The sequence below is a fragment of the Centruroides vittatus genome, unplaced genomic scaffold (assembly GCF_030686945.1).
Source record: "Centruroides vittatus isolate TY-2023 unplaced genomic scaffold, ASM3068694v2 contig_742, whole genome shotgun sequence".
In the NCBI taxonomy this organism is placed as follows: domain Eukaryota; kingdom Metazoa; phylum Arthropoda; class Arachnida; order Scorpiones; family Buthidae; genus Centruroides; species Centruroides vittatus.
In genome coordinates this window covers 283,236-298,927 of record NW_027122478.1, presented here as the reverse complement: position 1 = coordinate 298,927, position 15,692 = coordinate 283,236, and the positions used below count along the sequence as shown (strand labels likewise).

The 15,692-nt window shown below is 35.5% G+C and overlaps 1 protein-coding gene across 1 annotated transcript in view; it reads left to right on the top strand.

Annotated features, from left to right (window-relative positions):
- The first annotated feature begins 2,791 nt into the window (after positions 1-2,791).
- The window catches only part of LOC136981035 (protein pangolin, isoforms A/H/I/S-like), a 67,367-nt gene continuing 54,466 nt past the window's right edge, over positions 2,792-15,692 (top strand). The window contains exons 1-3 of the mRNA XM_067277291.1: positions 2,792-3,105; positions 3,203-3,278; positions 3,568-3,653. Coding sequence (XP_067133392.1) covers positions 2,962-3,105; positions 3,203-3,278; positions 3,568-3,653 — 306 coding nt within the window. The 5' untranslated portion in view covers positions 2,792-2,961. The remainder of the gene's footprint in view (positions 3,106-3,202; positions 3,279-3,567; positions 3,654-15,692) is intronic.

Genomic DNA, 15,692 nt, shown 5'->3' with positions numbered 1-15,692 from the left:
TTTACATTACAAATTTGATTTGAAAGTCGTGTAGCTCTATAGACAAATACTATACTTTTTAATAACCTTAGAATTTTTTCTAGCCATGTTTAGTTTAGGCTACATAAATCGAGCGTTTTTTTAAATATTAATTTAAAGGGGGGAAATTTTAAATTTTAAGCTCTTAATTCCTACAGTTTTACTTATTTTAAGAAGTGTGATTTCGGATATATCCAAATATAAGTCGCGTTTATCGAACATAATCCATATTTATGTGTTTATCTGAAATCTTTACGCGTAGATACATATCGTAAGTGTCAAATTTTATGCTTAAATAAACCACAATTCTCCCAATTCACATAAATGCCTAATTTACTGTTTATTCCATGCATAAATCATGTGTTTATAATGTCCCTGCGACAAAATTTAACTCGTAAAATCTATATAAAACACGTATTAAAATAGAACTACATAATAATAGGCTGGTAATTTATCAACGTTAGAATAGAATAAAATGCAGTTTATATAATAGTCTACACGTATCTTATCATCAAAGTATGCAATTAATATAAGTCTAAATATTGTATGCATCGTTTACGTCCCGATTAATAACCTAGGTATAAATGCCCTTTAAAAAAATATAGATTTATATTTAAAAATAAATATGTTGGAATGATGAATTTATTGACTGGCGTGCGTAAAGTCTATTGTATTGGTTTTTATTTAAGCTTAGAATCAAAGCTTTAGACTAAACACATTATAAAAATAGAACGAATATAGAGATATATTCAAGTGTAAATAATGGTGATATATTATAAATTTCAACGGATTATTATAAATATTAAAAGCGATATCGGAACTAATAACAATAGACGATATCTAGACAAATAAGCGACGAATTTAGACAATGTTGATAGAAAATGTAGAAACAGATCCCCGTACTTGAATTAAATGGAAATTTAACGAATAATAATATAAGTTTTGTCAATAGTCCGTAAAAATAAGATTTTAATTATTAAAAAAATATATAATTATTCGCTTTGTTTCAAGTGACATTCTCTATCCAGAGGTTGCAGGGGGGTGGACAAATTTTCTCAAGTAGCCAACGTCCGGAGTAGCCTCTGACAATCTTCTCTTGGCCCAGTTTCTGATGTCATCCTCCCATTGGGTCTTCCTGATTTCTTTTTCCTTCCATCGATGGACAGATTCGTGCCAACTATGTAAAAACAGTTTAAGGCCTCGCATATTTACGTGTATCATTATTTAGTGGAGAGGAAGAGTCTGTTATATATTATAGCTTATTCTAGCCCCGATTATAACATTAGTTAAATCAATAATTAACATTTTTTATATTGGTTATCAGTTCTTTAACTATTTAACGTAAATAATATATTTAAAATTGCTCATTTAATTTATTCTATTCAGTGTTTTCTCTACGTGTTTTCCTCCCATATTTTTAACTATAAGAATTTTAAATTCTTTATTTTCTCTTATTAAATATTTCATTTTTTATATAAATTAACGAATATTTATTGTTATTTTTGAAAAAAAAAATGTATTTTTCGCCTTGTGCAATTATCTATAAATAATTGTTTTAAATTATATAGTCTAAATATAGTGTCTATTACATTTTTAAATATTTATTTATAGTCTCTTTCATTTTTTAAACTGTTTTTTCGGTTCTTTCAGCTTTCTTTTTTTTAAAGTTTAGCTTTAATTTTAAAATAGAATTTACGCATAATTTTTTTTAAAGTGCCAGTCTTATTTGTAAAATAATTTAAATATAAATTAATAGATAATTAATTTAATTATTAGCTAATATACATTATTTTTTAATTAATTAATTATTAAGTGGTGTATATTTTGGTAAGTGGCTTACTATTGGAGATAATCTAAATTCAGAAGGTCCTTGGAAGTCAGCGACGAGGCGAAATGCTTAGTATAAAATTCATGACGTCAATCCTCACTCGGTTATATATTACTTACTCTTTGGCCACCGACTAAAATTGCTTAAATGCTTGGTTGCGATTAGATATGAGGTTCGATAGGTGGAAAAAAATTGGAAGTAGCTACGTTTCGGAGCGATGTTAAAGGGCCTATCGAGGAAACGATAACCCCCTACGGCCCGTAAATGCCTAATTCTATACCAGTAGAGGCACGTAGGGCCTTAAGAGAATCTTAAACGACTTGATTTTTTGTGAATTCTAACCTATTTAAAATGGGCTTCTTACACTGGATAAATTATCAAATCTAAAGAGACAAATATGATTAAGGTCTTTTGCAGAAACCAGTTTAATTTTAATGGTTTTAATTAAGTTATGAATCAGGTTAATTTCCATTTTTGAATTTTAAAATAATCAGAAAATCTTGTTACGTCCATCGGAGATGCTTCCAGTACGAGAATAGTTAAAAAATAATTAGACGTGTAACGAAAGTATAGGGTATTTGTAGTGGGAGAAGGACTTTAAAGGCTTTCCAACACGAAAACAATTTTATAAGGCCCGTTTATAATACGAAGCGAGCGTAAACACGCGATAGAAGAGAAGGGACTTTAACCTCGGGTTTAATCGGTTCCGGTAGCGTTTTAACATGTCGTAAGTGGCAAATGTGAGTATTTCCCATTCGAACCGAGCACGGGGAGGGGTAAACAACATCACAAATAACCGAGGATGGTTATAATTATCATGTTTTATTTATGGGGACGGTGGAAACTTTCACTCCAATACGAAGTGGCAGGCTGGCGTCACGCCGCGCCGCGCATCTGCGCCGAGCGGCTGGCGACCCAACGTCTCGAGCGTGATTGGTGTGCCGGGGCAGTCTCGTTTTCGCCCTCAATCTGATTTGTCAGAAGGTTAAAGCAGTCGAGGTGGGTTGTGGTTCGTCTCCATGTCGTCGGGCCCGTCTTCCCTACTACTAACGTTGCCGTTTGAGGATTTAAGTCGAATCTAGGCATCGAAATCGAACAGTTTTTGTGTGTGAAAAATGCCGCATGTTGGCGGGAGCGGCGGAGAAGACTTGGCATCGACTGATGAGATCAAAGTGTTCAAGGACGAGGGAGAAGAAGAAGAAAGGTCTTCGGAAAACCTTACGGATCTAAAGTCCAGTCTGGTAACGGAGGGTGAGAAGGTAGGTGGGTGCTGTTACTGGTGAAGCGTTGAAATTTGCCTTAGGGCCCCGTGCCGTCCTTTGATGGTTTTTTTGGTCTCTTTACCTCCTCCGTTAGGGAAAAAGTTCCAACGAAGGATACTCTAGCGGGAAGAACAGCCAAGTGTCGAGACCCGGGACTGTCAGTCAGGCAGGTAAGGATCGCGCCGGCATTGTTGACATTGTTGTCAACCTCGCGGAATGTAGTCGATTGTCCGAGATAAGAACCACACGCGATAAATATTTATAGAGCTTAATTTAAAAATTTCCACTGCCTTCTCCGCACTCTTCTATCTTTCTAAAGCCTTAATTGTTACAATATTTGTAATTCCGGAGTCACGCTTTTTCACATTAATATATCTAGAATATTTTATATGAATATATATATATATATATATAAGTCATTTCAGAAGACATTTTTAAAAGCACGTTTTTAAAATTTAGGTAAACCTTTCGAAACTATATCTCACGCCACACCTATTGGATATGTGGTTTCACCTTATCCTCATCCCAACGGGAGTTTGTCAATGGTAAGTACAAAATTTGTAAGTTTTCTCGAGAGTAGCGAGCGATTCCCACGAAAATCCTTAGATTTTATTTTATTTATTTATTTTTTTACTTTTCTTTCGGTCCTTGGCTCGATTTTTGATACTTTCCGATGTCCGTTTCGAATGTTTGCAACGTCCTTGACACGCTCTAACGATATTGTAATGTCGCGAAGATCGCGTAAGCGGTTTACTACAAACTTTTTCAACCACACTCAAGGTTGTTGACATATCTTTGGTTTAAAAAAACTGCTAAGACAGAACCGAAATACCGAGATTCAAGAAAGGAATGGAAGCAAGTTTAGAGAGAGATATATACATGCTCTTAAGCAAGTTGGGTTGGCTAGGGGTCAAGAAAGGTTATGGGAGGCTTCGTAAAGATGCCCATCCGAAATCATCCAGTAGCGATTAACCTTACGCAAGAGCAGCGATGTGCAGCGACTGCGTGTCCCAGAGAGTCCTCCATTCTGTAGCCACGTGGGAGTTGCACTGATGGACGATCCCATCGGTTTTAAGACCCGATTTCGAGATATTTACAATAATTCGAGATTCTCTAATCGTTGTTTTACTTAAGTGCAAGATAGAATTGCCCCTCCAGACCTCCTGCCGAGTTGTTTTCAGTTTCTAGATACAGACATAATGGTTCCCATTAAGAAGCACATCTCCGAACAATCCCGTTACTTTTGAAACAGAAATAGCATGGCTACGAACGTAAACAGCCATTAAAAATTCACTTCCTCCCGGAGAATTTTTACATATATTTGGATTTAATGTGGTAGGGAAAGGAAAGAAGGAAGAATATAAATAAAAAAAATAAACTATACAGTATATATATATATATATACACTAGGATTTATTTCAGGAAGATCGGTCATCTTCATCGAGACAGACAGAAATCAGCCTTGTTGCTGTTTTCTTAAGAACGTGGTGTTCTCGAGGGAGATTGAATTTCAACTAACTTTCTTCTTTTTCTAAATCGAGATAGAAAGGTTTTTTGTTTTTGTATTTTTAAATAATCATTGGAATAATTTTTGTTTACGATATTCAGAAATGTTGCTAGCATTTTTTGTCCTTTAAATCGGGCTCAAAAATCTATATAAATCGTGTGTGTGTTTATATATATATATATATAATAGGTATAATAAAAGAGTTGTTCAACTTTAAGAAGCGAAAAATTGGACTCGTAAACTATTTTTAAAAGAATAATAACGATTAGAGTGTTTATTTTTGAGAGTTGGAGACGATCCAAGACGACAAACAACGACCCCAAGTTGATGCAAATCTTCCACCATTGGGTGTTCGCCTCTATGTTTTGCAGGAACCAGTTAGTCAAACAGGACTTGTCAGTGGGCGAACGGAATGTTTCAAGGGCTACTTTAAGAAGTTGCGAGGGATAACAGGTTCTAACTGGTTCTTAGAGGTGTCGACGATGAGGTGCCCTCTGTTTTGGAGGATAATAAGTAGAGTGAAGGATGAATCGAAACTCTTTTCCCCCCGCTTAATTGATAAGTCACGTCTCAATCCCGATTTAAGAAAGGGGAAAAATTCTACCACTTCTACTAAATAATCCGGTTCCAGAGGGAAAGTTAAAGGTGAAAATAGTTTTAAAGAAATTAAATTAAATATCGGTAAGATCAAAATATCGCTCGCAACGTCGTTGCTGTGCCAGATAAAAAGATAACTTCTCTCTCGTCCAACCTCCGCTTCTATAACTTCATCAAAAATGTTGACTCGGAAGTTCCCTTAATGGCGGCCAGGTGGTCAAGTAGACGAGATTAACTGAAGACGGGTGAGAGACTAACGTAAATAAACGGGGAAGAGCCGAGGGGAAGAAGTGAGACGACAGTTAAGGGAGATTTGGGGTGGGTGGAAACGTCCTATTCCAGACAGGAATTCCTGTTTTCGCAGAAGATGGGTGGATTTCTGTCTCTCGTGAGGTGATTTAACAAATGTCCCTCTCCCGGATGTCGTAACATGACCCCTTCCTGTCTTTCCGTGTTCATCTTTCCAGCACATCCTTCGCGTTCAACGATTCAATAGAATTTCGTTCGGGCATCCCCTTCCTTTCTTTAGGTGACGGCTAAAACTACCAGAAACGATTATCGCCATTTTGCGAATAACGCCACCCAAACTAGTTTCGTCGATAATATTAGATTTTATCGTACGCAAACTTTGATTTTCTTCTTTTAAACTAGTAAATTATATGCCAACTTTATATTTTTTTGTCGCCACATCCCGACATCCGAGACGTTTCTCGTTAAAAATCTAAAAAAATATATCTTGTATTTTGAGATATAGGGCCTTTACAAACTGTAATTATTTTTAAAAAAAATAAAAAACCCGAGCTATTGTTAATTTCATTAAGGACTTACTTTCGTAGCGGTCCTTTTTTATTTATAAAATACTGTATCCAAATGTGCTGCTATAGAATTTAAATTACGAAATGAAAGCGCCAGACAGAATTGTTCAGACATTTTCATTAAGAAAACCATCCAAGACTAGTTTATATTCTACCGATGAACCAGATTTTATCGTTGGATCTTGTAAATTTTCATATAATAATAATTGTTTATTCTTCTTATAAACTAATAAATCCTCCGCAATTAAATTGTTTTCATATTTTTCTCGTTAACGATATAAAACTTTAACAAAAAGTAGGCCTATCAGAGACAATTATCATTATTTTTCGTGTTAAACTCCGCTCGAACTAGTTTCGTTGATGAGATTCGATTTTTATTATACAAATATTTTCATAGAAGAAGAATTATTCCTTGCAAATCGCAACTCTCTTCTAACCTGTTCTTCGTTGTAAAATTTTAACAAGGAATGAACTTAATACGATATTAATTATTCATAACCTATTTAAAAAATTATTATAGCGTAATTCGGCATAAATTTTGACATAGTAAAATTACAAATTTCCTTGCAGAACACACCTTTTACCATTAATCTCGCGTCCTTGACCAAAGATTTAAGTCGAGGAGAGACTGAAGAATAAAGTATGCTGTCCTACAAAGAAAGATAATATATATATATATATATATATATATATATCAATTGGTAGCGAGATAAGGATAAATCTTTTTTAGATAGGACCAGCTTCGTTGCGTACGGCACCAAATCTTTTCTAGTTTCTTATGTGCAAAGTCTTGTAGTTTCTTAAACGATGCTTCATCTTTTAAAAAAATTCATTTTAAAGACGTGGAGTGGCTCTCTCGGTTGCTGTTTTAAGTTAAATTTCTACGCAAACATCTGAAGTTGATAAGGCTACAACGACGCTCGAAACACCCCAAGCTGACATCTGTCACATGTCTTCTTAGTAAGATAGTATTTCGGAAGCCCCATATCTTTCTGAAAGTCTTTATTGTAAACAAGTGGTTTTTGTGTGGAGATTAATTCATTTTTAAGAATTAAAAGTTTAATTACCGGTTTTGTTAATGACGTCTTCTTTAATTATAACATCATTTGAAGATCCGATAGGTCATTAGTGTCGTAAGAAAGGGAGTATTTAGGATAGGCCTTTTTATTCACCACTTCAACGTAGTCTATCCTACTTGCTTCTGTATAGAAAACTCGATTTTATGCCCCTTTTACACTGAAGTACCCACAGATGTGCGGATCCAAAAACCGGATCTCGTGGAAAATGACTCTCGTAGAGGGTTCCATTTAAATTAGGTCTACTATATTTAGGAAGAAACGAGTTGTGTCCATCCCCTTGACCTTAATCCACCTCTTAAGGAGCATTGCGGGATTTTAAATGCCTCGTTATTTAATAAAAGTGAGAGTTTATAGTCCATTCTAGCACGATAGGAAGCGGGACAAGGTTCTGAAACTCTGATAAGTTTAAAAGTTTTGTTTATAATTCTGGTTTCAATGCCGTGACCTTTTCTCTCTCTCTTTTCTCCTCCTCCATCACACAACCTGTTTAAATCTGGAAAGTATACGCGGTGCTTTGATTATATTTCATAATTTTTACTAGTATAAACATGTGTTTAATGTAGCTATACGAATGGATTTACCAATTCCTGAAGCAGAAAATAATAAAAAGGAAAAGAAAAAAAGAAAGCTTAATAAGCTTCCTAGTTTAAAGTCCTATTTTGGTCCAACTTTCAGCCGTGGAAAACTGTAAATTTTTGAAGAAACCAACCACTTCTTTTGGATTGTCAATCCATAGAAGACGTTCAAATAAGCAAGGCATATTCCATTAGGTGATCGAAAAGAGAGGCTTTTTTCTTTTTTATTACATTTTCTTCTTTCCTGATTTCGTTTCTTGGACTTTTTTCGCTCAAAAATAAGCCTTAATTTCCTTTTTTCTCTAGATTTTAAGTACTGTTTATCAAAGCAAAACACGTTTGAAGACGTCATAAAATATTGACATTAATTAATATTTAATCCAAAAATGGCAACATCCAACGAACACGGGAAGTTCATTCCCTCTCTTGTAGTCGTATCGATAGACATCGTCCTGGCCGAGATTTTGCTCAATGAATGATGCTCTCGAAGAAGAAGAAGAAAAAAAAGGCACTCGATACACTTAGCAACCATTGCCTTCAATAGAGATAGATTACAGTAGGCATTTAGAATACAAGTCCGGCAAGCTTTAGCCATTACTAAACAAGATTTATGTAGTTTACATCTGGATCGGGCACAAGTTGCCGTCTGCGGACATTTTTATAGTAGCCAAAAGCCTAAAACGGATTGCGCAGAGTCGAAACGATCTTTTTCTATTCGGTGTTGATGGCTTTTATCACCTCAACTATTTTAATGGAACTTTAAAAGATCCGCTTGGAAAATTAGCCAGTCGTTTGAAGGCTATCGGACCAATGCCGATACAGATGGGGTCTTTATAAACAGTATCAAAAGCTGAATTTGTTACAGAGCCTCCGGTAAAGTCCGTTATCTTCCGATCATTAAAGAAGTAAAGAAATAGTAACCGGAGGGTTGTAATAATAGTTCTTACCTACATCATTGATGATTTCTTTGACAGCATTTCTTACCTTCGATAATGCAAATATATATATTTAAGTACGTGATATCGAACGGTGTATCTGCCAAAAAGATTTTTTTTTGTCTTTTGTTTTTTTAGTTTCTTTAGAAGAAAATATTGTTTAAAGTCTCGGCCAGCAACAAGTACCTTCTGCAGCTTATCTCGGATCGAATCGAAGATTTCCTGGCATGACTCAAGATCTAAACAGGGGACAGTGACAGGTGTAGCCTGCAAGCGAACGCAATTCATTCCCACCCCCTGCTTGGCCTCCTGCACTTCTAAAGATCTCTCCTACGAAGCTTCTACTCTCCCTTTTGGTTAGAACAAATGGACGACGCCAGTAAGTCTATTCTAATTCAGCAGGTGATCGGAAGCTAGAAGTCGGAGGGAGGAAAGTGATGTCTGGATGCGGTTCTATCTGCGACTGTACAAATTTATTTATGATAAAAGTTTAGAGGGATACGGCCGATGCAATACGATCACGTGATTTGCCGGGCAATGTGGTTCCTTATAAGTAACAGCCCGTTGCGAAGCTGCATACCGCATGAGCATACCGTTCCGTCTCTCCCAAACCGCTATTTTTACATGTCTGAGGTTAAAGCGACCGAAAGAGAATGCATTTATCCGTTTCTTCTTGGTGTATCGAAAGTTATAAAGCGCTAGCGAGTCGATCTGGCACGTCCCACTTCGTTTTGTCTTGGAGGAAAAGGCGAATTTCACCAGCCACGAATTTTGACGCTCCGGCAAAGGATTTTCGTGCCATTCACCACGGTTTTTAATGTTATATAAAAGAAGATAATCGACTTAGTTACCGAAAATTGCTAGAGTAAAAAGTATATTTTCATTACTTTTATCGTACGCTTGTGTTTTATCTAGAGATGTTTGTTTGAAGAGGCGATAAGTGCCGATAACCGAGATTAAAAATCACTTCAGAATCTTCAATAAACATCGACTTTTACTAAAACTTTTGCCATCTCGAATCGGAGAATAGGATTTTTACATTATAAAATGCGTTAAAAAAAATGAAAAGTAGTTTTTAGGACGTGGGGAAAATATGTTTGTTTGCAACATTTAATTGATACGTAACCTTGGAATTTTTGTAAATCAAACAAAGAAAACATGTAAAATCATTTATCAAAAGGCAGGAAATCAGCTTGAGTTCATTTCACGATTTTAATAGTGGACGGAGAAGAGAGAGAAAAAAAAAACATTAATAATAAGTTGGCATTTTGCACCCGCTACAATAATTGACAAATTGGTTCAGCTACAATACTCCAGGTGGTCATCATTAATCACAGAGAAGTTAAAAGAAGAGAATTTTTGGATGAAGTAGACGGGAAGTGTCTACCCCGAAGCGAGAAGGACCCTCAACAAAGAAGTTGATATTCGGATATGAGGTCTTTTACTTCCGCACTGTAACCTGTGTAAGTTGCTCTAAGCACGACATCCCAATCTTATAAGAAGTTAGAAAGGGATCTAAAATTGCAAAAATTAAGTTAAAACACAGTCTTATCCACTTCATTTAGCATCAACGCAATTGATGGAGTGTAGCGATGCTTTAGACTATACGAATTCATAAAAAAGAATACAGTATAAATTTCATTCAGGAAGTAAGTTCATCATTTAATTGTACGCCATTTTATTCTCATCGCATGGAAACAATTCAAATTATATGTTTACCAGACTCATTTCTTAATTCTTTAAGGCCCTTGTTTTCTTTCCTTTTTTTTATTACTAAATTACTCTTACAGTAAATTTTTAATATGTTTACACGACAGATAATTTGAATTTTACATTATAAAAATTATATTTATCTAATAACATTTATAATTTAAACGTATATTAAATATTTAATAAAGTTTTACTGTAAAAATTCTTAAGCAGTTCGCACTTAAATGTAAATTATGCGATTTAATTTGGAACAAAATAAATTTGCAAGATTTTTATATTGTATTATCATTATTGCCAAGTTTTATACATTATTATTTTAAATGTGCAAAACCTTAACCAATAGAATTTATGCTGCTTAAAGTAAATTTACTTTCATTATATTCGAAATTTAAAATGTAAATTCAAATGCGCGCATTTTCTTTCCGTTTGTAATGGCATAAATATTATATTATTTAATTTAAATACAAGAAATAATATATATATATTTTTTCAAAGTGAAACTTTCCTTTTCCCTCCTATTTAATTTCTGTGCTATTTTATACAGATAATCCCACGATTATTCCCTAAAAAACTGACTCCCCGTGCGACCACACTGTTTTGCAAAGAGTTTAATTGCATACACTGACATGTTCGGTACATTCTGAGACGATATTTATAATTAAAAACCCGCCTTCCGATGTAAAAAAAAAAACTGGATGTAACTGACACCAAAATTCTTTTGAGTTTGTCAGCATAATCTTTTTTTTTTTTTCATTCAAATCCTGTTTCCCTTAGAGTTAAGCTTACTCGCTTGTTTTCATTGTTATGCAACATTCCGTAAACAAACACTTAACTGAACTTAAAAAAGGTTACGTCTTAACAGAATTGTAAATTATTCTATTTTGAAATTACATTTAACAAATATTAAGTCGGATTTAAAGAAAAATTGGCAACGTTTTTCATTAAAAAAACACGGTATTTTTATTTATTCTTTCTTTTTTTATATATATATGAAGTGTTAGGTGCGTAACTCGGTGCATAGCACAACTCTTGTATCGAAAATAAAAAAAGTTTTAGCGAGTTTTACGTCTTTTTACATCTATACTCGAAGGAAAAATTAATCTAATTTGTTTATATGTTAAAATAAACAATACTACACCCAAATTTTTGTGTCGAGACACTACAAAATTCGAGTTAGCTCTTAGAATTGGATTATTATCTGTATCAAGAAGTACCCTCTCCCCTTTTTTTCAAAGTACCATCCATAAAATTGTTCAGCAGGGTGTAGAGAGTAAGAACATACATTGTATTTGTTTTTTTTCCCCTTTGTTCCGGTCCTTATTCCACCGACAGTTAACTCGACGGGATCGTCGTTTCGGGAGGTTTTAGTGAGTTTGACGTCATACACCTTTGCTCTATAACAGCAACTGGCATCGAGCCCACCCACTAGTTTATATTGCTGCAATAACGTAGCTGCGTTGCTCCTAAATCTTGGAATGAAAAAAATACTTTAAAAAATTAATTTGAAACGAGAAGAGCAACTACTCGTCTTTTTTATTCACTAAAAGAAGAAAATATAATATAATATATATATAAAAAGAAAGAAGCAACCTGCGAGTTGTAGGGAGAGATGGGATTCAACATTAACGGAGACCTTCCAAAAGTTGTCTATTTTTCTGACTTTTATGTTTATTCGATCTTAATGAAAGAGGTTTTTTCTCTTCATTTGTTATAACTTGATTACGCGCCTTTCATCTCGCCGCTTCGCATTTTTTATCGCCATTTCTCTCCTCTTTTATACTGTTAATCATAGTTTCAGGAGTGGCAGAAACTAGTAAAAATTTTTCCATTGCTCCTACTCTACGTCCTTATGCGCGACTGTCGAAAAATTAGAAGAATGGCTCAAAAAAGAGAGAGAAAAAAAACTTGCTGAGATGCTCCCATTTACTTAATGATAAACGATGACCCATGGGCAGAATATAGAAAGTTTTCCTGGGATCTCGCGTGTGGTCTTACCCTGTCCGAGACCGAACGAGTCTTGCCACCTATTTATCACTCGACTTCCAAGTCAGTTATCACCCTCAACACAATGGGGCGAGAGAGTCTGTGGGTGGAGCCTCTTCTCGACAATCTGCTCCGGACACACTACGCCCTCCTAACATTATTTCGAATATTCATTGTGTGGGGTTTTTGATGTGTTCATCTGCTCGGTAAAAGTTAGGGGGTTGCAACTTTAACGTTAGCTACACACATACACACACACACACACTCTCTCTCGTAAGCTCTCCAGATACCCCGCATAAAATTTGAACCCATCCACTTGATCACGTGTCACTCGAGTCTGTACATCATCATCATTTTTTTTCCTTATCCTATAGAAGGGTTTGCTTACTTGTATGTATTTCTGTTAATACATATTTATACGTATATTTTAGTACATTTTATCTTGGTCAGTCTAGTTTTTCTTAAAATAAACAAGTTTATTTTGAAAGGAAGAGAACGAATATCCTTTAGCAGAGGTGGAAAAAGTGCAGGCGTGTGCAGTCTCGACAAACAATGGGGATTGAATTGGAAGCTCCGGCTAGGGTCATGCATAAAATAGAAGGGTTAATGAAACGGCTTACAGATTTGCTACACAAACGATTTAGGGAAGATTAAAAGGGTTGAATGCATCTCTAGAGATTTTAACTACACTTCATAAAGGCGCCCTGGATTACAGTGAATATTTCATTTCTTTTTGTTTTCTTTTTCGTTACCTCCGAAATCTGCAAACTCGGTTACGTTTTCGAAAGGGAAGAGGAATGTCGATGTCGTCAACCCGGAATCGCAATTAAAATTTTAGGTAGGAATTAATTTCCTTAATTTATAAAATATGCATTGTTTAAAAGTTGTTATGTAGGTTATTAGGATAGGAATGAGTCATGGACGAATTCTGCTTAGAGTTGCATCTAGAGGGATTGAAGGCCGGGCGAAAAGAAAGCTTCCGGAGGAACCTGCCTCGCTGTTTTGGTAGCGAACAAAGACCAAGTGGAGCGTAAGGTTTAGAAAAATTTTTCAATTTAAGTAAAACCTACTTAACCGAATTTTTACGAAGAACAAAAACAAATTGTAGAGTAGTTTAGCTGGCAAATTTTTATTTGGGGGAAGAGAAGAAGATAATTAAACAGGAGGAGGGAGAACGTAAGAAGCGAAATTCCCTTAGATTTGCATTTGAAAACCTTTTAGCAGTAGCGGTGTATCGAAGCGTTGATCAGATCTTCGTGGATGAGTCCTATAATCACTTTAGAGCTGCACACCAGCTTATAATGACAGTTAATGCGGATAAATGGAATTTTAGAAGAACTCCGTCTTTGTAACAGCCGCCTAATTACCAACATCTTCAATGACTCCAGATTCTCTGATTAAATTTCCCAAACTAGACTGTAAGTTAGTCTGCTACTTACATAAAAGCATCACCACCGCTTGGATAATGTTCTCCATGTTCTGATTGGCTTACGCAAGCAGCAACCGCATTGCCACTCCAAGCAGAGGATGAGTGGACACTCTAAACGTAACGGATACCGACGTCTTGATCGGATTATTGGGGCTCTGAAGGACATTGCGACTCTCGATGCATCACGAGACCGTAAAGAAGCAAACTACTAGGAAGGAGAAAAGGGGAAAGAATAAAAAAAAAATATCTTGTCCTGAAACCAGTCGGACAAATTTTTCCGCGGTTATAATTAAGTCGATTAGATGCCAGTAGAATCTACAATTACAAGCCTCTGGCAAGTACTTCACTCTACTCGATGGTCTGTCAGAAGAGGTTAACTTTGAAGTGGGATATGGCTAGTAATGAGACAAATCAATATGGGTGGCATCAATGCAGAATGTTTAAAGCCCGTACACTAGACTGGGTTGCTCTTTTGTTCTGGTTGGTCGTTAGGGGATAACTTTGTTTACAACAACTCTGACTTTATAAGAAGGTTGAATCCAATTTCTTTGTGTGCTTACAACCGTGCTTTTCTCCATTGTCTATCGATGTAACGCTATCTAAAAAGTGCTCGGGGGAATTTGACAATTCTAGAAGTTTCTATTTAAAAAAACTATATACGGTATAATGCTATCCGTTCTGTTTAATTATCTCTCCTTTTTTTAAATACGCTAATCTTTTTTGCAAGATTATTAATATGTATATTTTTCGTCTATAAAATAATAATATAGCGAATAACGTTGGAAGTTAAATTTAATTAATAACGTTCGTTTAAGGTGGCAAAATACGTATCAAAAACTCGTCGAAATGTGCAACTAAATTGGCGAAACTCCATAGAAAAAATAAAGAAATAAATCTTTCTTTTGTTTAAGAGAATTTTATTTTAATAATAAGACAAATCCCTAATAGGTAAAATTATAAACTGTGCACCTATAAACGTGTGACTGGAATTATAAATTCGGTACAAGCCTGGAATGATATGCGATATTCAAAATTCAAAAATTTAATATCAGCATGAGAAAAAATGAACGTCAGTTTCCTTTAGCAACGTTCAAAAAATGGCTCCGTGCTGCGATATGTTTGCTTTCGTTTCTAAACTTTACCTCGTTAACACATGTGCAAAGTAGATTACATATTTAATCCATGGACAGGGTTATTTATGTGCTGATTATACGGAGAGTCGGAAATGCCCAGCGCGTGCTCACACTGCGCCTGCCGAGCACGTTAGCGGGGGGATGCCACCGTGACCCCGTCGACCTCCTACATGTGGCGATGGCCATCCAAAGTACTTTTCGGTCGGGGGAGTAGTATTGTTCGTTTCATTTTTCTCCCAGCGTAGAGCTAATATATGAATCGTTTCGATTTAAACTTCGTTTTTAGATACTCTACTACTACATATTTATGTAATTTAGACTCGATTTAAGATGTTTTCGATCTGGCGAAATATTTAGTGTCTCGTTAAGTCACCCTACAGCGTAGAGGAAGACAAACTAGATCACGAGCACTACCCATTCATTATCACTGTTGGAGTTGCACCTCTCTGTTCGACTTTATCCACCCGGGGTTCCTACCGGTTTGATGGCTGATGTAATGGAAAGTTTGTCCGAAAATACGTCTAATAAATTCACCTTCGACTTTCTCTTCTTTATATCTAAGCTTTAAAGGCATGGAAACATTGTTTAAAGGATAGATACGATTCCCATAGGTTTGAGTACGTTAATAATTAAAGAAAAGTAGAGGATAAGGACCGACTCTAATCAGTAAGCAGATGATGGGCTCAGGTTTTGTATCCTTTCATCCGTTTGCAGCACAGATTGTGTTCATAAAGGATGAGAACATTAATAATTATCGATAAGAGTGAATTTGAATGTTGTATTGTCACGTTAACCCGGCTATCCGTCTAATTACTTCGGAG